The sequence below is a fragment of the Protopterus annectens genome, chromosome 7.part0 (assembly GCF_019279795.1).
Source record: "Protopterus annectens isolate FY-2018-M chromosome 7.part0, PAN1.0, whole genome shotgun sequence".
Lineage (NCBI taxonomy): Eukaryota > Metazoa > Chordata > Ceratodontiformes > Protopteridae > Protopterus > Protopterus annectens.
In genome coordinates, this window is record NC_056739.1 from 910,256,995 (window position 1) to 910,284,494 (window position 27,500).

At 37.1% G+C, this 27,500-nt stretch overlaps 1 protein-coding gene across 1 annotated transcript in view; it reads left to right on the top strand.

Annotated features, from left to right (window-relative positions):
* Positions 1-27,500, top strand: part of TMEM266 (transmembrane protein 266) — a 795,902-nt gene that overhangs the window by 480,288 nt on the left and 288,114 nt on the right. Inside the window, exon 6 of the mRNA XM_044077485.1 lies at positions 3,737-3,875. Coding sequence (XP_043933420.1) covers positions 3,737-3,875 — 139 coding nt within the window. The remainder of the gene's footprint in view (positions 1-3,736; positions 3,876-27,500) is intronic.

Here is a 27,500-nt window from a genome sequence, read left to right on the forward strand (position 1 = left end):
TTTCTTTCTTGTAGTACAGAGTAATAAACTCCATTTTCACTTTACATGATTTAACTTTTTATAGTACCTCACATAAACTTAGTTTCAAGTTGCAAACTACAGTAATTATAGCAGGTTGTCTTGGAGAAGCCCAGGTTTCCTTAACAGTGGGAGACACTACTGTATTCTGTTTATGTAGTCAAAATCAGACAATACATTTCTGAATGTGTCCATCTTAGCTGAGAAACAAGACAAGGATGCCTCCTGTCCCTGATCTGATCTATACAGGGAATCATACTCATTGGCATGACTGAAAGAGCCATGTAAAGTGAATTTATGCAGTTGACATTCCTATACAGATTATGGGATGTGTTTGTACTACTTCAGTTTTCTGGATACGAGGTGAATTCGAGTAAGATCTTGTTAGCATCCAGTTGTTATTCTTCCACAATTGCTATAAAAAGGATACAGTTCCCTTTAACTGGGATGAAGAATATATTAAGTTTTGGGGGCAAAAGGTAGCAGAAATGTATTTAATGGTGCAAAAAAGGAAACGTTAAAAGTTAGTAGAAATTACTAGAAGTTATATTCAAGTTGGAAGCAGCTATATTTTCCTCTAGAGCAGCGCCTCCTCTGCTGGCTGTGCAAACAACATATTGCAGGTACTGGGTACAATGTCTACATCAGAGATAGCATCACAATGGTTGAAATTAGTGTAGGGATTTATATGGTGGCCACAGTAGATGCATTCTAAATTTCATTGTCATGGATATTCACTTCAAGCTGGGGGTCAAGGACTTCCAAATTTAAACAAATATGCAAAAATAAATCAGTTGACCATTTGGTTGTACTGAACGAAGTCATTGATACATCCCACAAAGAGACAGAGCCTTGCTTGGGAAGTGGACTGTTGTGATATAAACAGTAAAGTCACCAAATCACCTGACTACTAATTCTTCCTTTTCCTTCACTTCCTCATTAACTCCTTTATATTTCATAGTTTGAGGGCATTAATGTAGGTACTGGTATACATTATACTTTTACAGCATTAATGACAATAATGTACATACTTGCCACTTGTTATTTACCAGGCATTCTTTTATTATTCCTCTCTTCTTTTCCTGTTAGATTTTATTAACTATGTATACCCTGAGATGATTTCACCTGAGCAGTGTCTGAAATTAGTTAGTTGAGATTAATGCACAACCCCAGTAAGCAAACATAAATAAAATAAAATAAAGCATATATAAAGTCAGGGTTTCAGCTTTAAACAAATTTTACTTATCTTTTTAGTGTCACAACAAGTGTTGAATCTGCACTGTATAAAGTTAAGGGGATTGTTGAATTTTTGGAATCAGGACAAAGTGAGAGGAGTGTTTCAGCTGTCTCGAAGAGTTTACAGTGTTTTATCGTGTTGTGGATGCATTCCAGCTGCCATAAGTAGACATCTTAAAAATATTTTTAATTTCATCATCTTATTCAGAATGGGAGTGGTCGTTATATAATTGTGGGTCTAGTTATTAGCTAAGGAAACATGCAAAACAAGCATTGTTACCCATCTCATTAGAGGCCTTAATGTAGTAGAAGGCTATAAATCTGGACACTTTTAAAACATGTGGGAGAGAGATGTGGGGGGGGGAGTGACTTATATACATCTATTTTTATCTATACAATATACATGCATATGCTATATCTATATACAATATACATGCTTACACATGCATGTGCATGTGCATATGTATATTTATCACCACATAGGGTAGCCTGCATTTTTCCTTCTCCATCTCTGTTTTTTGTAGATGTCTAGAAATTGAGATAGGTCATTGAAAATGTGTTCTGGAACTGCCCTATATTGGAGAGCTACTCACAGTTATCTCTCGGAAATCTGGGGATTAGATTAAAGTTACAACCAAGTGAAGAGCATATTTAATATAGATTAAGGATTACAAAGGATAGTGTAACATTAAAAAATAGAGCAGAGAGAGGCCTGTCATGTAAAATCAGTCCATAATATACAGTTTGTAATTGGAAATCATGTTCTTCCCTGTCAGTGCAGTTTGGAAAAGACAGAGCATGGATAGACAATAATAATATAAAAACTCTGGTTGAAATAATAAAGAATGACAATAAGGTCAGAACTCATTGGACCAAATGTCTGTTAGAACTGATTTGAAATTCTGGTCCTTAGCTATAATTTTGGTATCTATAATCAATACAGTACAGAGTACAGTATGTAGAGGAGGTTCCTTTGTTTTTTTTCCTAACTCCTTTTTTTCCTGTTTACTGAGCATGCTAAATCTTCGAGGAAATACAATAGAAGGAGTCCACTGCTTATTTTCCTTTTTATTGTTTATAAATTAGTACTTATTAGTTTAACTTACTACACTTATTCTAAGCTGATATGAGTGGAATATTCAGAGGGATGTTGCTCTAGTCTAAAGTAATATGAAACATGTTTTTATGACAACTGCAAAACTAAGTCTGAAAGTATGCTAATGTGATCAGTGTGAATTAATGTGACTACATTTTGGTATATTTGTTAATTTTTAGTTAAAATTATATAGTATTTGAAAAAAAAGGACAATATCCTTAAAAGTGCTACATTTTAACCTATGACACGTCTGAGAATGAAAACCTTATATAGCAGCATGCACACAGGGAAAGCCCCATGCATCTCCCTACAAATTGATTATTTTCACTCTGAAGTTAAACAGCCTCTGAAGTAAGTGCACTTCTGTGTGAAACATGGATTTCATTGTTTGTAGCCCTGACAGATTCACAGTTCTAGCAGCTTTATGTACCATTCTTTATAACATTTTAACACTTAGTATCGTTCCTTTCGGGATCCTGTGTTTTACATGGTTTCATTTTCAGAATTTTACACTTTATTGAAGAGCACTGACAATTCTGTAGTGAGCCCATAATTATAAAAGCAGCTTTGTGTTTGCTTCATTAAAGGATTCAAACAGTCCACTGATTATTAAGGTACTTAAATAGAAACAGTATGGGGAAGGTAAGAGATGGGGTAATGGGTAGGATATTTAAATAAAAATTCCCCATGGCCAAAAATATCCCAGTGCACTGTGATGGCTCACTCTCCTCTTGGGCAGTAGTACAGTTTCAGACTAAGTCAGGAGAGGAGTTTTAGAGTGGCATCAAAGATTGATGTGAACGGGGATGGAAAGATTTATTAACAGAAAGATCCTATGTTTTGTTAAAAAAAATGTTGTTCCAAGCCTTCTGAGAGTCTGCTATGACATTTGATGTTATTCACCCATGATCTTTCAGCCATGGAGTACGAAAGCCTTTTACTTTTCAAAACAGAAGGCAGGAAAGAATGTAGCAGTAAGAATACTTATTTAGAGCATAAATCATGTATTAGTTCCTTAATATGCTTAAGGTACTAATATACGAGCATACAAATTTTCTTAAAACGTATCTTCCTGTACAAACTGAGTTGATCAGATGGATTTAATATCTAGCACAATTTCTAAAGGTATTCAATGTTTATTGCAGATAACAGAGGTTATGAGCTGGTAATAAGCTCTTTGGTTTGCGTCCCTCAGCCTCCATTTGCTCAGTGTTTGACTCTGAGGCAGTCAGTTAGCCACATAATGCTCCTGGGTCAGCCAGAGAGAAGAGGCACTAACCCTAATGCTGAGTTAAATAATATAATAAACAGATTTTGTGAGGATTAAAAGACGCAATGCTAGTTACTTTGCACTAACCACACTGCTGTCCTGCTGTTCTTTTTAAGGTGTTTGATGGTGCTGTAGTCGTCCTTTCACTCGCTTCAATGGTGGCATCCACTGTAGTAAATGGTCCTAGCAGTCCTTGGGATGCATTCAGTCTGTTCATTATACTGCGTTTGTGGCGATTTAAGTGGATCGTTGATGGTAAGCTAGAGTAAAACAATGTAGCTGTGTTGAATAGTTTTAAAAATTGCATACTTTTTCATCTCTTTTTGTCTGCAAACTCTTCTCTCTGTCCATTTCCAAGCTTCCATTTTCCTTCCTAACCATTACTGAATACTTATCTGGTTATTTGTTTGCTGCTCATGTTTGTGATGTTAGCCTACATTTATCTGTCATATCTGTAAAGATCAAGTATTTGAGAATAAAAACAAATATGCATTTGAGATCAAGCTGAATGGAAGATTCTGTCTTATAACAAGTGAAGATCTGAAAATGAGCTGATCAGCTGAGGGCACATGTTACTAAATTATCAGCCTCCGTACAGGTTTTGTACCAAGCGAATGGAGAACAGCTACAGTCATTCCCCTGTATAAGGGAGGATCTACAGACCTAGGTAATTACAGACCCGTAAGTCTGACCAGCCTCATATGCAAAGCCATGGAAAGACTTATCATGGAACTAATCAACCAGGACATAGGGAACCTCCAAATACTGGACCCATCAGAAATTTTCAGTCTAGGGATCTAAACATATTCTGCAACACCAAAATAATGGTCTGGTGAGACAGAAACATCTCACAGAGGATATCACTGCTCTGGAAGAAACTCCTCATCTACATAAAACAAAGTTCATCCATCTCCATATTCATCCACAAATCCAAGCGCAGCTTTTATTTATGGATGGGAAACAGAAAATTTACCGCAGGACTGCCTCCTGTACTACTAATGGAAAAATGTAGATACTAACTGCATTATCCCAAGCATGGGTCCCCCCTCAAATTATCTATGCTCTGACCTCAGTTATTGTCATTAAGGGTAATATATAATAATTCTTCCATGGAATGGGTAAGACCAATCTCTAACCAAATGGGATAGGTTAATTTGAGGACAAAAGGGAAACTGCTAGGCTTAAAATGTCCCTCAAGGGCAGCTAGCTTAGTACTTACCTATGAGCCAATCAGATGCATTTTCCTTTATATATGAAATGCATCATAAAGAAAGTAGTATGTGTGGTAAGCAGACAAACAATAATACCTGGTGTCCTTCAAGAACCAATAGGAAAAGGACTGTTCTGTCTCTTCCTTTTCCTTAACATAACTTGCTAAACATAAAGGAATAGATACCATAGAATGATTCAGTATTTTTTTAATCAGTGATATAGTTCAATGGATTTCCACTATGGATTCAGCTAACCCCTTTGGTACTAATATAGCCTGGTAAGGTCCTGGCAGTTCTTACTAAAATATTTTTCTCATCATATATGGTTTCTGCATAGCCATTCTTAGTAGCCAGTCCTACTACTGACTTGTTTACTGCTTGAATGTGAAATGTTTAAAAGGTAAACAAGAAATTCATGCGGCCAGTGATAATTCCTATAATGGTGATACTTTTGAGAGTCAGTGCACGGTTCATTGCAGTCTTCCTGGTTGTTTAATTGTACGTCTGCTCATTTTGGTGTTGTTAAGTTCAGCATGATTGTGCTGTTTTAGTGCGGCACATTAACCATTTTATTGCAGAAGTCTGTTTAATTAAATAGACATATTTTTTGCAATAAAAGTACCAGCAAGACCATAATTCATCTCTTGGCCTTAAATTATTTGAGCATAGCAAGATCAGAGCTGTTATATCCTTCCTTAAAGAGCAGCCAAAGCAATTAGTTAGCTAAACATATATTTGCACATGAAAGTCTGTCAGACTATCAGGGGAATATATTTAATAGCTTTATACTCCCTTTGTTAAGTCTTTCTTTTCTTGTTAGTTAGTGGTCAAACTGACAAGCTTTACAGGCGGCAATCAAAAATAGTTGTCTGTCATGCTTGCAGTGCAAATCCATGTTACTTCTTTCCTTGAATGATGCTGAAAATGCTTTACAGTAAATGTAGATGCACTGCCTATGTTCTTCTTCAAAACTGAATCAAAAGATTCAAACACCTGATTGAGAAAACGTTTATTGAAAGATATGTTGTTGATAACATTTGGCTGATCTTGATGTAATCAAATGGTGCACTAAAGGAAAAGCCAGCTATTTGACTGCTTTTCTCTACTTAAGTACAAAAGTCAGTTATCTGTAATTCTGGTGTACCTTTAGTATTAAAGTTTAGGATAATAGTTATGGTTATGTTTAGGATAATAGTTATGTTTATGTTCAGGATAGGGTTATGATTAGCATGTATCTGGCTGGCACATCCTTTTAGTCCATGTGTTTATAGCTGCATTTCATGCAGTGTTGATGAATTTGTTTAATAGTAGATTTATATGTTTTTTTTGTTGTTATTGAGAAAGTAGATTCAGTGCTGTTGTTACTGGTGACACTCTTTTTGATTAAATGTCCTAAATCCAGCCCTCTTTTGGATTAAATGTCCTAAATCTATGTGTCACTGCAGTATCTTTCTTTCTTTGTTTTATTTTAATCATTCTGGGAAGATAAACATGAATTTAGCATTCCTGTGCCAGTTTTAACTCTTCTTTTTATTGTTCTTGGAGCTTCATTTGCAGTTGTCGAAAAATTGTGAATTACTGCAAAATCTTTTTTACATTATAAATTGAGAAACCAACTGGAAAGTCCAACAAAGAAATGATGTATAGCTGACGAGCTATTCAGAAGTCCCAGTTAAACGAAAAGACCGCACAGGCACTAATGCTGAAAATCTCTTTCTTTATTTCTCACAATAAAAAAATTGCTTCTGGTTAGGTTGAGCGCTTTCATCTACTGACGTAGATTTCATCAGAACCACTCTAACCATTGCTAACACCCTTTTTATACAATGTTTAATTCATTAATTACATTAATTAAAAACACTAAATACTTGATTTATTAATTGACATTTAAAGTGCACTGTGCTGGATTCCCTACTACTAACTCTATAATGTACTAACTACTTTAAAAACTCCTACTAACAAACACACTTTAACAATATATATTTTTTTAAAAACAACAATTTATGTACATCTGGTAATTCCTACATACTAAAGTGTGAATTACTATCAGATGACTATATTAGTTACTAGATGTCCTAATAAATATTTATGTGCTCATAACTATTAAAAATGTTTAAAATTTAAAAAATGCACTTAACACCCACTTAACCTACTAACATGGGTTTGATAAAGATGTATTCATTTAAACCAGGGTACTCTGATGCATTTAATTTGATCTGCCAGCGTGTCTCTTTTTCCAGTAATTTCATCTTAATATTACCACCCCTGGGATTCACTTGAACCTGTTCGAGAATGCCAAACTCAAATCTCCTACATTCATTGTTCGCCTCACAGTGCCTCCATAGTGCATTATTCATATCTTGTTTCTTCATTCTGTAATAATGCTCGTAAATTCTATTTTTCAAACATCTTGAAGTCATCCCCACATAGTAACAAGAACATGTTGAACACTTGGCTAAGTATATCACATTTTTAGTTCTACAGTTCCCTTTGCATAGCTTTATTTTTGTTTTATGGTTGTTGTCTAATGTCAGTTCACCTACCTTTAATATGTATTGACATTGCTTACAACTACCACATTTTGTTGTACCTCTCTCAGTTCTTTCGACCATATTCTTCATTTGATTTAATCTCATCTTCATATTTGTTCCATTTCTGTACACAAATAATGGTTTGGGACCTACTATTTTATATATGTACTCATCCGTTCCCAAAATGTTCCAATTTTTTTACATTATACTCACTCCTATCTCCATAAGTAGATTTATTTGTAAAAGTTAGCTGTTTGTATTTTGAGCTTTGTTGGAGGCCTTAGTCTTGTAATTTCATTTGCAGTTGTTGCAGAACTATGAACTATTATCAGATATGTGCCTCATTTAGTCATTTATGACTACATTTTTCCATAAACAGTGTTACTGCTACATTTCTCTATAGTTTGTTGCCTTAGATTGTATTGGCATTGCAGTAGTGGCAGTATTGTAAATTCTGCTGCAGGATTTGTGCTTCATTGCTTTTACAGCTGTTTACATTGTAGTTTTGCTGCTACTTATAGTTGCATTCCAGTGCCATCCTGTATACCTTGATAGTGTTTTTCCCCAGTTCTTTGTGTCTGCCCAGCCATTTTCCTACCCCAACTGTAAAAGCTAAAGTTTCTGATGTTCTAACCTACCTAGGGTCAATAACTTATAGCTAAGAATCATAGAACTAAGAGAACTGTGACTTGCTGCTGGTTCTGAAGTCACAGAGCTCCAGTACTGGCTTTAGTTGATTGGATCCCTGCCTACCTAGTCTTATATAACCAGCACAGAGCTATGCCCACCCTGGGTCTTTTTATTCAAGACTCTAGAGAGGTGTGTTTTTCATCAAAAAGGGCAGACAACTATTTTTATTTCAATTCTGCTTGAATATTTTCAGTTACACTTATAGTGATCTGTGCGGTGATAATGTTTTTGTACTTTTCTACTTTTTCCATGTTTTAACCAAAAAAGTTACCTGATTGCATTTTTTACTTTATTCTGGGACATTAGTCTTACAGCTTCATTTGCAGTTGTGGGAAAATTGTGAATTTCTGCAAGATCTTTGCATTGTTTATAAATTACAGTGCACTGCTATCTGCACAGACTTGATCAACAAAAAACCCTCAACCAGATAGTGCACACTCCAACCAGAGGGTAAAACATATATTGTACATAGTACTCACTAACATGGGAGGCTATTGCACCCCTCCCATGTCACATTTTCATTGGTAAGTTTGAACCTCAAAATAAAAATCAACTTAGAAAACCCAATTAAACCAGGAACAGTTAGGAACTATTCTAAAGCAAACCACGCCAATAAACTGAACACGTCCTACTAGTAATATGTAACCAGACTGATATCCTGAACACGAAGTGCTTTATTGGGCCAACCCACAACTCACAAAGATAAAAGACAACCACAAAGGACAATTGGCACCAAAGAATTGAGTAAAACTACTAAGCGCTTTCTCCCATTAGTGTAAACTGGGCTTCATCAGAGTAGAACCATTTTCAATATCTCAGGCTTTTTGAATACAATTCATATACACACCTCCCACATCCAACCAATCACAGCCAATGCAAGGACTTTGGGGCACAATTCAAATTGCGCCAATTACGCTAACAAAAGCATAATAAAACAACAAATGTTCTTCGTAGTAAACCTCCCTAAAAAAAAAAAAAAAATATATATATATATATATATGGTTCTACCTGACTTCGTCGACAGCGCAGAAGACCGACATCGGAATCCGGAGCTCCAGAAGATCGAAAGTGAAGAAGACCGACGCGAATCGCGAGTGGCAGAACATCGACAATGCAGAAGACCGACACGACGGATGACAACACCAACGCCGAGGATGCCGACATGGGGAAAGGCTGTGTGAGTATGCGGTAGTGACGGACGTTAGGGTGCGAGGCAGGTAAGTGTGGAGATTGACGGTCTGTGGGGATAGGGGTGGGTTAAGTGAGTTAGGGTTAGGGAGCGATAGGGGTGGGTTAAGTGAGTTAGGTTAGGGAGCGATAGGGTGGGTTAAGTGAGTTAGGGTTAGGCGATAGGGTGGGTTAAGTGAGTTAGGGTTAGGTTTATAGGGCGGTTAAGTGAGTTAGGGTTAGGAGCGGGTAGGACAGTGTGCACTAGTGACGGAGCTTAGGGTTAGGGTAAGGTTTAGTGTGGGCTTGTAAGGATTTTGGTGTGCTTGTGTTGTGTGTGTGGTTTGTGGAATGGGGATGTGTTTTGTTTTTAATAATTGTTATTGTGGTGTGTGCAGTGTATGGGGTTTCGTGTTTGTGTACCGTCGGTTATTTCGTTGTCGGTTATGTGTGGTTTCGTGTTTATGGACTGTCGAATATGTGGTGTCGGTGATGTGGTTGTCGGTGTTGTGTGGTTTCGGCTATGTCAGGTAGAACCATATATATATATATATATATATATATATACATTAATTAAAAGCATAAAACCTAAAACTGCACAAACAAAGTTAATGCATTGTTACACATTAAAAAGTAACCACTTATTTGTGGACATAAAATAATGTATTGATAGCTTTATAACCATAGTAACTAAAACTTAGTTAACTTATTAAAAATGTTTATGTTATATATTTATATACAGTAAGACCTCAATTTTAAAATGCTAGAAATCAAAATATGATCGTTAATACCTGGGGGTTTAGATGCATCAAGTCTAAGTTGCCATAAACATTCTTTTACCTCTAATAGTGTCTTGACGTCACCGCCCCTGTCATTATATGGAACCTTATCAACCACAAAAAATATAAATTTGTTAAAATTATAACAAGTTTGACTATGCATGTATAAAGCATTAGAACTTTTTTTTATTTTTAATATCTCTTATGTGTTCATTAATTCTTAGTCGTAGTTTCCTATATAAAATGTAGGACAACTCAAACAGGTAGCAATATAAACTACCATATGTGTGTTGCAATTAACATGTTCTGGACATTTTATACTTCTATAAAAATTGTCAACTACTACATATGGTCCACTGTTGATAAACTTGCAAGTACCACAAGAACCACATTTATTCATGCTAGAACTCTTATAGACTCCTACACTACTGTCCATCTCCATAAATTCCTTAAGGTTTTTACCCCTACTATAAGTAATAGTTGGTGTATTACCCAGTATGTCAGTTATGTCCTTTTTAAACACACATTGCCATGTGTCTATTGGGATGGTCTCAATGTGTCCAGCAATTGGGTTAAATGGCAGGATCATGGCCTTTCTCCTACCTTCATTTAAAATGTCACTGTTAGAATTATTTACCCCACCTTCCTTAATCAACCCACCTTTAAGAATGGGTTTAAATACAGTGTGTCTTTTGGTTTCAATTTCTGACCGGATGCCCAATAGGATATCAGAGGGATATCCTCTTTCAGAAAACATGTTTATTAACCTAACAAGCTCCGTTTCAAATAAACTATCTTCACTAACCAATCTTGAAAGTCGCACCATTTGACCTTTAATAATATTCTTTTTTTGGTAAAATGGGTGACAACTATTGAAATGTAAAAAAGAATTGGAATATGTCTTTTTTCGATATAAACCTGATTGCAACGTATTCAATTCCTTGTCATAAAACAGAAGAAGATCTAAATAATCACAGGTCCCTCCATGTATCTTGTAGGTGAACTTTAAAAATTATGTAGTGGAATTTATATATTCGAAAAATTCATAAATCTCCTCTTTAGTTCCCCTGCAAAAAATCAAAATATCATCCAAAAAACGCAAATATAGTTTTATTTTGTTCTTAAACTTGGAGGTAAAAATTTTGTGTTAAATGACACAAAAACAGGGGTAAAAACCTTAAGGAATTTATGGAGATGGACAGTAGTGTAGGAGTCTATAAGAGTTCTAGCATGAATAAATGTGGTTCTTGTGGTACTTGCAAGTTTATCAACAATGGACCATATGTAGTAGTTCACAATTTTGGTAGAACTATATAGGAAATGTTAATTGCAACACAAAAATGGTAGTTTATATTGCTACCTGTTTGAGTTGTCCTACATTTTATATAGGAAAAACTATCAGGAAACTACGACTAAGAATTAATGAACACATAAGAGATATTAAAAATAAAAAAAGTTCTAATGCTTTATACATGCATAGTCAAACTTGTTATAATTTTAACAAATTTATATTTTTTGTGGTTGATAGGGTTCCATATAATGACAGGGGTGGTGACGTCAAGATACTATTAGAGGTAAAAGAATGTTTATGGCAACTTAGACTTGATGCATCTAAACCCCAGGTATTAAAGATCATATTTCGATTTCTAGCATTTTAAAATTGAGGTCTTACTGTATATAAATACATAAAAATTTTTAATAAGTTAACTAAGTTTTAGTTACTATGGTTATAAAGCTATCAATACATTATTTTATGTCCACACATAAGTGGTTACTTTTTAATGTGTAACAATGCATTAACTTTGTTTGTGCAGTTTTAGGTTTTATGCTTTTAATTAATGTATATATATTTTTTAGGGAGGTTTACTATGAAGAACATTTGTTGTTTTATTATGCTTTTGTTAGCGTAATTGGCACAATTTGAATTGTACGCCAAAGTCCTTGCATTGGCTGTGATTGGTTGGACGTGGGAGGTGTGTATACGAATTGTATTCAAAAAGCCTGAGATATTGAAACTGGTTCTACTCTGATGAAGCCCAGTTTACACTAATGAGAGAAAGCGCTTAGAAGTTTTACTCAATTCTTTGGTGCTAATTGTCCTTTGTGGTTGTCGTTTATCGTTGTGAGTTGTGGGTTGGTCCAATAAAGCACTTTGTGTTCAGGATATCAGTCTGGCTACTTATTTTAAAGCAAACTACATCCTATTAAGTGACAGTTTGTCAAAATTCATAGCTCCCCAAACTCTGAGAACACAGCTAACAATGCAGAATTATTTACAGAAACCCTGTACAAACATGTAAATGGCTGCACTGAGGCTGCTGTACCTACCAGAAGTAAGTCCAGATCTAACAACAAAAACAAACACCAGTGGTGGAATCCTTACCTTAATAGGGTATATAAGAAAAGAAAAAAAAAGTCCTGGCCAAAATTAGAAACAACAACTCTTATAGAGACAAGAGTCCTCTTATTCAACTAAAATAACTAAGAGGTCTAGTAAAGTTTAACAAGGCCAATTACAAAATCAGAATAGCCTTCCAGGCTAAGGAAAATCACAAGGCCTTCTTCAGCTATGTCAGGAACCTGAACGGTTACACTCAGCAGTGTGCAGAAATGGTGGTAAATGGCACAACCTTAACAGACCAGGATGACATACCAAATCTACTTAGGTTCGTAGATGCATATTAGACTAACAACCACTAGGGCCCTTAAAAGCCTAGTCATGCAACCCAAATGTGACCTACAAATTTGATTCATATCTGATTTATAGGGGATGATTTACTGTCTGTCTCGGTCCATCTGAGATATAGGAGCTAGGAAGGAGCTCTGCTTCACATGGATCGGGAGCATGTTCCCAGATAATGGGAGAAACTTATCTCTCTCTCCAACATGTCCTATATATGTTGCAAGCAAAATTTAGGTCTTTTAATCTAGTAGTTCTGAAGCTGCTTGTTTTATGAATGTGCAAAAGATTCATCAAAACAGGGTCCAAGGATGCCTTGTATGCCAGGCAAAAATCACCTCTCAGAAGTCTGTATGATATCGCATAAAGAAACAGAGCTTTGAGGCAATCACTGTAGGACATTGTGTTTACTCCCTGTATTCTTTTTATAAGGAACCTTTGTAGATGTGTGATTTTCTGCATATGTCTGGTTAGTTACATACCAAAGGGGGCATTATACTCTATGATAGGTCTGATGAGGGCCAAGTACAGTGGTATGATGACCTGTCTGGACATAGATGCCATGCTCTTGCTTATAAGTTAAGAGGCATAGAAGGATTTTCTTACTACTTTCGATACATGTTGGTTAAAGGCTAGGTTACTTTCTAGAGAAGAAGAAGAAAGGCAAACCAAGGCAGGCAGATGAAGACTGGTTAAACACAAGACAAACAATTCAAATAGAAGAATAAGAAGTCAACATGGCTGAATCCAATAAGGTTACAGTTCCAAAGTTTAATAAAACAGCAGAAAAAATGTTAAAACAGCATAGCAAATGCTAAAAACATCCAAAAGAAAGACAAGCGCTTTCACGCCTATCCAGGTGATTTTTCAGATCTAATAAAACAAGTATAAAATGCTGCTTAAATACACACAGTTTCAGGCCTACCTCTTAAGGTCATGTGACCTAACCAGTGATCTTAAAGGAACATAGTCATTTAGACCCATCCTCTGTCACTTTGTAATTCTAAAATCCATTTAGTTTCAATACATTCTGTTTTAGTGCTGACATCACCACCTCCTGTGCTAGCATTAAAAAGTTGTAGCACAATAAACTTAAACTTATGGGTACTTCCAGCAACTAAAATATGTTTTTACAGTGCATTTGTTTTATTTTTTATAGAGACATCATAGATATATTCACGTATATGGTCTTTCAAAGCTCTGTTAGTTTTACCAATATAAAAACTTTTACAAACAGTGCAGCTAGCTAAATAAACAAGATTGTAGCTCTTACAATTTGCAAAAAAAATTGAATTTATAAATCTGCTTAGTCTCAGGATGCTCAAATTTATCAGTAGTTTCAATAAACTGACACATATTACAATCTCTACTGGGTTACTATCTACATGAGTTCCCAGATCCATGAGTAGTGAATCAGCTTTTAAGGGTGTTTAATTGATGATATGGTTATCCCAGGGTGGCAGACTTCCCAAAAGGTACTATAAGGTACTATAATGCATTTCTTGGTACTGAGTTTTAAGCCAGAGCTTGTCTGTATTAGACCTTCCTGAATAGTGTTCTCATCTTGGGGGGGGGGGGGTTCAGTGATTGCTCCCACTTTGCAATCATCTACACACCTGGTTGGCCACAGGCCTTTGACATTGGCTTTGACAGCTGAAAAGTAGATGCCAGAGAGGAGTGGGACTAGTAAAGATCCATGGGAGACCCCACTGGTGACCATCCTTTTTGGGAAGGTGGCCTCACCTATTCTAATCCCCTGGATCCTATCAGTGAGCCAGCTAGCTATCCAGTGTGTTACAAAGGGACTTAAACCTAGTTCTGTAAGTTTGTTGACAATGTCTGACTGGAATATTGTATCAAATGCCTTAGCCAGATCTAGGTAGGGAGTATGCAGTTTCCCCTTATCCATTGCATTAATGACCTTTTCACAGAAGTCCATCAGGTTCAGTAAGCATGGCCTTCCTTTAATAGAGCCAGAATAGGATGTCTCCAGTATCTGGAGGTCTTCTATGTCCTTGTTGATAATTTCAATGATAATTCTTTCTGTGGCTTTCCAAATAAGACTAATCAGACTAATGGATACCAGCCAACAAAAGAACAGAGCTTCTTCTTGCTTTTTTTTTATTTTAGTCAGACTAATGGGTTTGTAGTTTCCAGGATCTGTTTAAAGCCCTACCTTATGAAGAGGGATGACCAGCACAGTCCTCTGTTCATGTAGCACAAAATCTGTTTTAAGACTATAGTTAAATAATGACTTCAGAGGTCCTGATAATTCATATTTTAGACTATACAGGAGGCATCCTGGGATGTTATTGGGGTCCACTGAGAACGTGTTCTTGGGTTTAGTGAGAGCAGCCAGTACATGCTCCCTAGTTATAGTTAGAGGAGTTATATTTGAGGGTATTATGGGGGGTGGGGGTGGGGTGGGGGTTGGGTAAAGTTGGAACTGAATTTGTCTGCTAATAGGTTCTCAATATCACCAGGCTCGGTGACTGTGGCACCATTAACCACCAGTTCAGTACAGTGTTCTGCCCTTGAGGTTTCTGACATAGCTATAGAAAGCCTAATGGTTATCATTTTTCTGATTTTTGCCATATTTATTTTCCTTTTGTTGTATATCCTGTTTACTTTATGATGCCACCAGGGTGATTTGTTTCTGGAACTAGTTCTGGGCTTACTTCTTATAGGTACAGCACCCTCTACGCAGGCATTGACATGGTTGTACAGAGTTTCTGATAGCAATTCAGCAGAGGCAGGTGTGTTATATGTGCTTGGAGGGGAATTGAATTTTGAAAAAAACATCACCTAACAGGTAATTTGCATTGGAATAGTTCCTAAATGTTATGGGTTTTAGTGAGATTACAGAGATGATTTTGATTTTGAAGGAAACAGCTTTATGTTTGGACCTTATCAGTGAGAATGGGACATTGAAGGGGGGTGGGAGCAGCATTCTCCCATATTTGTGAGCATGAGGCCCAGTATGTTGGAGTCTCTAGTGGCACATTCATTATTGATCAAGGGTGTTTGCATTTATGAAGCCCAGGAGTCCCTGTGCCTGTAGATTTGAGGCCGTGTAGGATACCCATTCTATAGAGAAGTAATTAAAGTCTCCCACGAGTATGGTGTTTCGTTGGACATTAAGTGCACTGACTGAGAAATTTAGCTCTAACTTCACCTCTCACCCCTCCACACTACTCCCTGTGAAATTCATTATAGCGTACCACCCAACTATTAACAGGGAGCAGGTCCTGGTGGTGCATGCTAAGGCCAAAAACACAGCCTCAGTGGACCCTGACACTATCCCTGGTTGCCTCCTAAATAATCTAAAACAACATCTAGCAGGACCACTTGAGCACTCCAACTACAGCCTCAAAACAGGTTACATGCCAGGCGAATGGAGGGCTGTGGTGGTCATCCCTCCTCATAAGAGTGGACCATCAACCAATCCCAGAAACTACAAACCCATTAGTCTGACAAGGCTAATATACAAAGCCACAGGAAGAATTATAATGGAAATAATCAACCAGAACATTGGAACTCTAGAGACACTGGACCCATCACAGTTTGGCTTTGTTAAGGGAAGGTCTTACCTACTCATCTTGATAGACTACCTTGAAAGGGACACCAAGGCTATGGATGATGCAAAATCAATACCACCTACCTTGACCTGGCCAAGGTGTTCATTACAATTACCCACTCAGATGTTGTTGACAAACTCTCAGAACTAGGCATAAATCCTTACATAACTCACTTGATTTCTGTCTCACAGATTGGACCCAAGAAGTTGGGCACAGTATGACAACCTCTACCAGGAGACCAGTCACCAGAGGAGTACCTCAGGGCTCCCTATTGGCCTGCTCCTGTTAGTCTTTACTTATGAGAAGTAGATACCTAATGTCAAAGGCCTCTGTCTCACCAAGTTCGCAGATGATTGTAAACTGGGAGCTATCATAGGTTCCCCCCTTGACAACAGCACATACAATAGGGTCTAAAAACAAATCACTGTTGTCCAAGTCATGGACAAAAACTCAACGCAAAGAAATGCATTATAGTGCCCTTTGGGAAATCATCCCCCCAAGTTAATCACTCCATTGATAAAATGGGAAATCATCCCCCCAAGTTAATCACTCCATTGATAAAACACCCCAAAGAGTTGACCAGATAGTTAGGGTTCTGACAACATATGTAGGCAGTAACCTGTCCTTCAACCAACATGTAGTCAAGATAGTAAGAAAATGATTCTCTGTCACCCAACTCATGGCATCCAGGTCCAAGGAAGTTATAATACCACTCTACTCAGCCATTATCAGACCCATCATAGAGTACAATGCCCCCTTTGGTGCGTACCTAACCAAGCAATGGCAACAGTTGGAATGCTCTCAAATGTTCCTCACCAAGAGAATCCGGGGTGCGAATACCCCATCCTACACAGATCAGCTTAAGGCCCTATCTTTGTACACAGTCTCCTGCAGGTTACTGAGAGGTGATCTATGCCTAGCATATTAGGCATTCTCAGACACAGCTCCAATGGATCTCTTGCACATACACAAAACAAACCTCATCAGAAACCCTAGATCCAAGGACCTGAACTTTGCCTGCAACATAAAAAGAACATGCTGGAAAAAAACAGATGTGTCTCAAAGGATCTTAGGAATATGGAATTCTTCTTCTTCTTTCATCTTTTCCCGGTTAGGGGTCACCACAGCAGATCACCTGTCTGCTCATGATTGGCAGTGTAGTTTTATGGTGTTGAGTTGCCAGCCTCAACCTTCCACAGAAGGCACACACATGCATGCAGTCACGCCTAGGGCCAATTTAGAGTGTCCAATCCACTGACAGCATGTCTTTGGGATGTGGGAGTAAACCAGAGCACCCAGAGGAAACCCACGTGACCACAGGGAGGACATGCAGACTTTGCACAGAAGGCACCCCAGGCGAGGATTGAACCGGAGAACCTCTTGCTCTTGCTGTGAGGCAGCAATGCTAACCGCTGCACCACCACGGCCACCCTATCTTAGGACTATGGAATAACCTCCCGTATACAGGAAACTGATTTCATCCCTGACTCCAGTCAAACTAAACCTTGATCATTGGATGGGAAACCACAATTTCACCCCTGGTCTGGCCCATATGACTCTGATGGACAGAGGTTGACAGCAAGTAAATTAATCCCCCATTAACATATTCCAACCCCCCCACACACATGACCCTTACCTACCTCTTTACTAGCATACCGCACCATATAGGTATCCAAGGAACTCAGGACAAAACTAGATTGTGTTGCATAGCTAGGCTTGTAAAGACCCTGGTGGTCATTAGCCTGGTATAAACCTATGAATTACTCTATCTGGGGCTTTAGTCTTGTAGTTTAATTTGCAGCTTTGGTAAAACTCTGAACTGTTGTCAGACTGAAGCCTCATTTAGTCATTTTTTACTGCATATTCCCATAAGCAGAGTTACTGGTAAATTTCTGCATAGTGTGGTACCTTATTCTGTGGTGGGATTGCAGTAGTTGCTGTACTGTAAATTCTGCTGCAGGATCTGTGCTTCAATGTTTATACCTGCTTAAAGCTGCATTCTAGTGCCTTTCTCTTTACTTCTCTTTACTTTGATAGTGTTTTCCCCTGTTTTTTGGCTGCCCCAACCACTTCCCTGCCCTCAATGTAAAAGCTAAAGTTCCTGAAATGCTTCCATAACGTACTTTTGTCAGGGTTTCAATTTAAATATATGTTAAAGCATTTTTAGGACCAGTTAAAATTTAATGTGTCTTGATGAGGATGGGAACAGGATCATAATAAGAGGGGATGGCTCCAACACTAAACTGAGACAGAGGTATGGAGAGGATTTTAGAGGGCATGGGAATAAACATTAACCATATAACTAGTAAATAAGTAGGAGTTCCATTTTTAGTCAACACTGAGTTTAGTCCAAAGCTGTTTATAAATAAAGAGGATTTTGATATTCTTGCTTAAATCTGTATCACAGATTAAATTTGCTGTACACTATGAAGAATGGACAAATGGAATATAACACAATGGGCAAAATATATTGTGGTACTAGAGATATATGTACAAATATTAATCATAACGGTGAATGATCTGGGGCTATACTGGGTTAAATGAAATAACTAGCCAAGACAAAGAGATGAACTAGATCAGTGTCTACCAAAAATTGTGCCCATACCAGTGACTATTACAAGAGATGCCATATGTGACAAAAGGACAAATGAGTGAATGTCCCAAACTCTTGGTAGAGCTCTGTGGTAGAAAGTGGTATGTGAGAAGGGTAGTTAAATGTAGTGCCACTAAAGTCAAAGAGGTTTAACATCTTCCCAAAACAGCTGTAGATCTTAATGTCAGCTTTTGTCATTTTTAATTAGTCAGCTTTATTCTGTTTCATTTTCTAGCTATCTTTTCTTGGCAATATTGCAGTCCTTTTATGCTACTACAGTGCAATTTGTTTGGTGCTGATTTGTACAGCTTGCTGTTTATTTACACAATTCATTTACTTTCTTACTCACAATTCCTTTTGTAATTTCCATTTACATATATACAGTTTTGATGTATCAACATGCTGATTTTTTGATTGATTGATACGCTTTATATAGTTGCTGGAATAAAATCTAATCTAATATCAACCACCAAAGCACTGATGGGTTACCTGTATCCGTCTGGTAAAACATGATGAGAGTAGCAGCATCCTTCCTTGGCATGTTTTCTGTATTTCTGCATCAGGATTCCTCTTTCTGGATCTCTCTCTGATGTGAATTAGCCATAGATAAATAAGGCTAAGTGTTGTTCTTATAGCTGTAAAACAAATAAAACATTCCAGTTTGTGTGACCCTGGAGTCCTCACACAAAAAGGTTGTTTTGTTTTACTTTTCATAACCACAAATGTTACCTATTTGTTTATGTTTTTCATTACTTTTTTGCATTGATTTTAATGGCGATTAATGGTAAATCACTGGTGAGATTCTTCAGTGTTTTGAGTTTTGATCAAACTCACTGGTAATTATTCATTATAAACAAATATCTATCTATGTACATAAAAGTCTAATATCTATCTATCTATCTATCTATCTATCTATCTATCTATCTATCTATCTATCTGTGTGTGTGTGTGTGTGTGTGTGTGTGTGTGTGTATACACATATTATATTAAACAGCAAAACTAGCAAATGTTGGCATCCCTAATGTCAGCAACAAAAAGTCAACACATCACTATTTATAAAATGAAGATTAGCCTCAAAGCATGCAATTTTAAAATATTAAACATTGATTTTTGCAGGGAGGCAAGCCTCCACCCACCCACCCTCTGATTCTTTTTTGCTTTCGCAGAGATTATTCAATACCTGGGAGAGGGCATATTCTCCATCCCCAGTAATGTAGCGATCTTACACAGCTGTCAGCCATCTGCTTAGCTGACCAGATTGTGTGTATATTAAGTGTATTCCACCATATTACTGGCTCCACACACACACACACACACACACACACACACACACACACACACATATATACATATATATATATATATATATATATATAATATACATACATAATACACAATGTGTATACATATACACATGTACACATACAGATATCTGTGGCATATATTTTGACATGATTACCAATGAAACTCTTAAAATGTTATATTTTACAAATGTGCCGCTGATGAAAAGAACTGACTAAAGTTTAGGTTAGATGTATAAATCTCTAGTTTCTATGAAAAGTCAGATTGTTTATTTGGGAATGGAAACAAAACAGGTTCTTTAATATGGCTGGGTTTATAAGAAATAAGTATATTTAGTTTCCTTCTAAGATGGATGTTTTGTGTGTGTCCTTGTGTATAACTGCTCTGTAAACTGTTCCAGCCATGAGCATGATTTGCTTAATTCATGTATTAGTATACATGTGTTGTCTTATTATAACGTTTCTCAATCAAGCAACTTACTTACAGGAACTTGTAACATGATACAGCCAATTAAAACTGCATTCATTTTTAATTACAAAATAATTAGAATATACATTTGTAGATCATTGTGTTCTCACCTTACAAGGCAAAATGATGTGCATTAATTTAAAATATAAGCTTCTTTAAATTGTACTGCTTAATGTATCAGGATTAAATAAACACCAAATATGTCTGCATACCTCTCAACTGTCCAGATTTTCACCTCATATTTTTGGTCTCTTCCTTATAAAATATGTGGTTTTCTGGCAAATCATTCAGAACTGACATCACTAAATAATGACAGACATTTGAGTTTCAGACTTCAGAAAATGCAAGCTAATGCAAATCCTGTTATTCCAGCAACTTTCTAAAGTTTATAAGAGCAATATTTAAAATCTATCCATGATTTTAGGTCTTTATCCCCCCTCATTATTTTTGGCTTTGTCAAGAATTTTTCCACTAAGATGTTAAGAGGTATGAATGCCAGTTACCTATGTACTTGGCTAACAAAGCCATACCAAAAACCACTGCAGCTGATTAATAATGTAAAACTACCTTCGTATCTTTGTTGTCCTTGGCTGATTACACATTTTCATGGCCTTATTACTTCTGACCATCATCTTCATCGTGTGTGCATTGTCCTGCTATTTTTTCTAGTGGCTTTCATTCTTTCTGTATAATAAACCTGATTTTTCTGCCAGCTGTAACTTTTAGTTTTTTTATCATGTGTACATTTAAGTTTCTCGATAATTCTCCGACTCTTTGCTGTATTAATGTTTTCCCTCTGTCTCTCACAAACACACATATGCTCTCTTTAACATTGGTAGTCTTTTTCCCTAGGATGTATCTAGAACAGGAAACTTCACAATGAATCCACCAGTTACCCTTTTCTGCCAATGAAGCAGATCTCACAGATATGACCAGGAAGACTGAATGTTTTATGAAGAGCTTCTGGTCAGCTGTGGAGGACTGTGGACGGCAACAGTAATAAAGTATGCAAAGGGAACAATACGGTTCTTCTGGCAAAGATTGTATTTCATGTATAGTAAATAGACTGGCACAGTCGGTTATGGAAGAAATATATCTCTTTTATATTTGTGCCTTACGGTTGCATGCTACTTTTGTCATCCCATTTTGTAAGATGAGATTGCAACTAATCCTTCCCATCCCAACATACAGACACATACCCCCCATTTACATATGCAGCCACTGGCAGGTTTCAAGGAATCTAGCAGCCTACAAGAATATTAAAAACAAAAAACAAGAAGTGTACGTACTGTTGGATAGACAGAGAGGGCTACAGAGAGCCAAGGTTACTACAGAAGGTCAGAGCGAGACCAGCTTGGGCTATTAATTCAGCAGCGGTGGCAGTGGCTATGATTTTGACAAACTGAGGGTAATGATCACAAAAGTGCTAACTTATATAATTACAAATGGATTGATTTTCATTCATGGAGATGTGAACTTTATTTTGCTTAAGTATGGCTTGTACACAGATTGGTATATTTAATGGACAAATAAATGTAAATAACTGCAGAAAGGTGCTAGTTAGGCACCAACTATAATGTATACTTTAGAGATTAAACACCTTCCAGTTTAAGTAATTAACACAATTATTAACAAATTGCATATATGCATAATATTTTGGTGACTGAGCATGCAAAATGCTGTTCCTCAATGCATACAGGTGGACAACACCTGAGATATTTACAGAAATATAATATTTGTGCATGTATGCATTTTTTATTACTAAACAAGTTTAAATATCTGCAACTTGGTAGTAGGCAGACAACAGGTTTCAGTGACAATTTTTGCAGCATTATATAAGCTTTTATTGGATACAATGAAGTACTGATATATATATATATATATATATATATATATATATATATATATATATATATATATATATATAAACTTTATTTTGGTTGTTATAAACAGAAATCGTAATATGGCACAGATTCATAGTATAGCATAAAAATAAATCACACTTTCTCACTTATTGACTATTGTACTTGCTGTGTGCCAAGCTATCCAGTTAAATGCAGTTCCCCATGGTACTATGTGGACAGTGCTTGATATACTTACAAATATGTAAATCTTTATAAATACTTACAGATTTCTAAATATGTATAAATACTTACAGATATGTAAATATGTATAAATACTTACAGATACCTAAATATGTATATATACTTACAGATATGCAAATATGTATAAATACTTACAGATACCTAAATATATATAAATACTTACAGATATACAAACTGACAGAGGAAGGAGGACAAGGAGAAATGGTGGTGGAATGAGGAAGTACAGCAGAGTAAATAGAGAAAGAGGTTGGCGAAGAAGAAGTGGGATTGTCAGAGAGATGAAGAAAGTAGACAGGAGTATAAGGAGATGAGGTGCATGGCAAAGAGAGAGGTGGCGAAGGCTAAGTATAAGGCATATGAAGAGTTGTATGAAAGGCTGGACACTAAGGAGGGATAAGAGGACCTGTACCGATTGGTTAGACAGAGGGACCAAGCTAGGAAAAATGTGCAGCAGGTAAAGGTGATTAAGGATAATGAGGGAAACATACTCACAAGCGAGGAGAGTGTGTTGAGCAGATGGAAAGAGTACTTTGAGGGATTGATGAATGAGAGAATGAGAGGAGAGAAGGTTGGATGATGTGGGGATAGTGAATCATGAAGTACAGTGGATTAGCAAGGAGAAGTAAGGATAGCTGTGAAGAGATTGAAGAATGGAAAGGCTGTTAGTCCAAATGACATATCTGTGGAAGCATGGAGGTGTTTAGGTGAAATGGCAGTGGAGTTTTTAACTAGATTGTTTAATGAAATCTTGGAAAGTGAGAGGATGCCTGAGGAGTGGAGAAAAAGTGTTTTGGTACCGATTTTTAAGAATAAGGGTGATGTTCAGAGCTGTAGTAACCACAGAGGGATAAAACTGATCAGTCACAGCATGAAATTATGAGAAAGAGTAGTAGAAGCTGGGTTAAGAAGGGAGGTGATGATTAGTGATCAGCAGTATGGCTTCATGCCAGGAAAGAGCACTACAAATGCTATGTTTGCTCTGAGAGTGTTGATGGAGAAGTACAGAGAAGGTCAAAAGGAGTTGCATTGTATCTTTGTGGACTTAGACAAAGCATATGACAGGGTGCCTAGAGAGGAGTTGTGGTATTGTATGAGGAAGTTGTGAGTGGCAGAGAAGTATGTAAGAGTGGCACAGGATATGTACAAGGGTAGTGTGACAGCAGTGAGATCTGCAGTGGGAGTGACAGATGCGTTTAAGGTGGAGGTGGGATTACATCAAAGATCAGCTCTGAGCCCTTTCTTATTTGCAGTGGTGATGGACAGTTGACAGACGAGATCAGACAGGAGTCCCCGTGGACCATGATGTTTGCAGATGACATTGTGATATGTGATGAGAGTAGGGAACAGGTTGAGGAGACCCTGGAGAGGTGGAGATATGCTCTAGAGAGAAGAGGAATGAAGGTCAGCAGGACAAGGATGGAATATATGTGTGTGAATGAGAGGGAGGATAGAGGAATGGTGAGGATGCAGGGGGTAGAGTTGGCGAAGGTGGATGAGTTTAAATACTTGGGATCAACAGTTCAGAGTAATTTTGGGTGTAGAAGAGAGGTGAAGAAGAGAGTACAGGCAGGGTGGAGTGGGTAAAGAAGAGTGTCAGGAGTGATTTGTGACAGACGAGTACCAGTAAGAGTGAAAGGGAAGGTCTACAAGAGGGTAGTGAGACCAGCTATTTTATATGGGTTGAAGACAGTGGCATTGACAAAAAGGCAGGAGTCAGAGCTGGATGTGGCAGAGTTAAAGATGTTAAGATTTGCACTGGGTGTGATGAAGGTAGCCAGGATTAGGATTAAGTATATTAGAGGGTCAGCCCAGGTTGGACAGTTTGGAGACAAAGCCAGAGAGGCGAGATTGCGTTGGTTTGGACATGTGCTGGGAGGGATGCTGAGTATATTGGGAAAAGGATGCTAAGGATGGTGCTGCCAGGTATGAGGAAAAGAGGAAGGCCAAAGATAAGGTTTATGGATGTGGTGAGAGAGGACATGCAGGTGGTTGGTGTGACATAGCAAAATGCAGAGGACTGGAAGAAATGGAAAGAGATGATCTGTTGTGGAAACACGTAATGGGAGCAGCCTAAAGAAAAAGAAGACTTACAGATATGCAAATATATATAAATACTTACAAATATGCAAATATGTATAAATACTTACAGATATGTAAATATCTATAAATACTTACAGATATGTAAATATGTATAAATACTTACAGATATGTAAATATATATAAATACTTACAGATATGTAAATATGTATAAATACTTACAGATACTTATAAGTATGTAAATATGTATAAATACTTACAGATATGTAAATATATATAAATACTTACAGATATGTAAATATCTATAAATACTTACAGACATGTACAGATATGTAAATATGTATACATTTCATATAACTAAACAAGTAGGAATATCTGCAAAGTGCTGGTAGTTAGACACTGGGTAGCAATATGTTTCCCAGCATTATGTAAACTTTCATTGGATGCCACGACGTCCCACATAAAATGTTCCTGTAGGGCAACTAGTGATAGAGCTATTAATACAGTACAGTTTCACAGTTTTAAATGAAACCTAATCACAGCATCTTACTTACTGACCACCTGATTTCTGTCTTGAGACATTCCTATGCCTTTGTGCTGACCTTGCCTATAAAATGCTACTACTCCCACACTGCTTCCTTAAAATAGTAACATGCATATGACATTTATGTATATCTTTATTGGTAAACAAAGAATGAAGATTTACACAGAGTGGTGGTAGTCAGATACCAGCTAGTAGGTCAGAATTTTCACCCATTTGAGTGATGCCCTGAAGTATTATATAAACTCCTTCTGGTATGGGTGATTAACAAATACATATAATGCAACCCACAAGCACATATACAGGCACCCCATACATAGAGACACTGACTCATACACGCACACATGCACACCATAGTTCTAACCTTCCAGTACAACAAAATCATGGGAGGGTTAAAGAACCAAAGACAGGGACTCAAGCAAGAAAAACAGGAAAAGAAAAAATAGTAAGGGAGAATGATGCTGTGCAGATATAAGTTCAGGATCTTCAGTGCCAGTAAACAGTCTGCACTGTTCTTTAAAGAGATGGGCAAATGTCTGATAAACCAATTGGTTAGTATAATGCTAATGTCAGACATCTATCCATATAAATATATCTTTCAGTTATAGTAAAAGCTAGGGGTGATTAGGGTGTAGTTGATTTTGTTGTATAAACTAAAATCACTAATTACATGTGTGATGCCCCTGCACTGGCTCAGTCATCAAGGAGCCTCAATCTTCACCACTGGCAACAGCTAGGGGACATACACACTGGGAGGATACCAAGTACACACACAGTAAACTGCAGTTTCCCTTAAGAGCACACAGTGATCACAGTCAGTCTGGGGCTGGCTTCTCCCTCTTTCTCCAGATCCCTAATAAGACTCCCCACTGGAACAGCTATAGGGTTGAGATCTCAGCTGAGTGGCCACGCTAAGATGTCCAGTGCCCTCTCTATCCAACCAGTGCTTCATGTCCCTGCCCTAGTAGCTGACACACACACTTTGAAATTTGATTTATATAGAAACACTCACATTCCTGGGAAAGGCTGGCACAGGTTTACCAGCTATACCCCCCTTCTGCTCAGATTATAAGGTAGTTCCAGCTGCAACCAACCAACTCTTTATCAGCTGCTCTAAGCTCTTAACAAAGGGTTCCAATCCTACTGTGCAATGTTACTAATAACCCAAATGGTAGTCTGACCAAGAGCAAGGCTATTTAGGAGTGGCCTGTATAGTGTCACCAAATACATGTACAAGTACCCTAAGAGCTTAAATATGTCTCACAAATATCAGCCACAAATATAGGTTTAGATATAATTAATAATAAATAAAAGAACAACACAATACTCAGTCAATCAACACAGTGACTTCAGAGTTCAAAATCACAGGAAATATTTTAAAACAACATTACAGGATAGTCTGAAATAAATACAGAAAACATCTAAACTAATCTTTACTACATTCTTATCTATATCTAAGAGAGATACTATGCCCTGAATCTTACTTACAGACAGGCAAGTGCAGATGATGATAATGAGTGGATGTTCTTGATAGGTCCAAGTCAAAATACAAAATGCACAGTCTCTCTCTCAGAGAGTTCTCAAATTAATATCAGACATTACTGCTGGGTTAGCCTGGATGACATCACTTTTTGTCACCTGACTTCAGTCCCAGGTTAGAGAGAAACTTAACAGAATTTTAACATCTCTGTGTTAAAATACATCTCTCAGAACTGTGCATCTGCTAGGAAGTCATAAAGCAATGAAACATGTTTTACATTTTAAAGCTTGTAACTACTTCTCTCCAAGACAATAGAAAAAAATTATAGCTCTAGACATCCCTGTCTTCTTGCTGCATTGAAATGAACTTTTATAGCATATCATGAAGCACTTAATTTCTTGAAGTTTTGTAAGTTAATCTTCTATGTTCCAGCAGGGTATGCTGTGGTTACATTCGTGAAGCTCAGTACATAACATACAGTTCTCTATAAATCATATCAATATTCACAAATGACATAGAATTATTTACAAAAGTCCAAATAGCTGGTCTGGTAGTGTCACAACATGTTACATCATGATCCTCATACAGTCTGTGCTGTGTACATGTTACATCATGCCCCACATGCAGTGTGTGCTGTGTACATGTTAAATCATTCCCCTCATGCAGTGTGTGCTGTGTATATGTTACATCATGGCCCTCATGCAGCCTGTGCTATGTA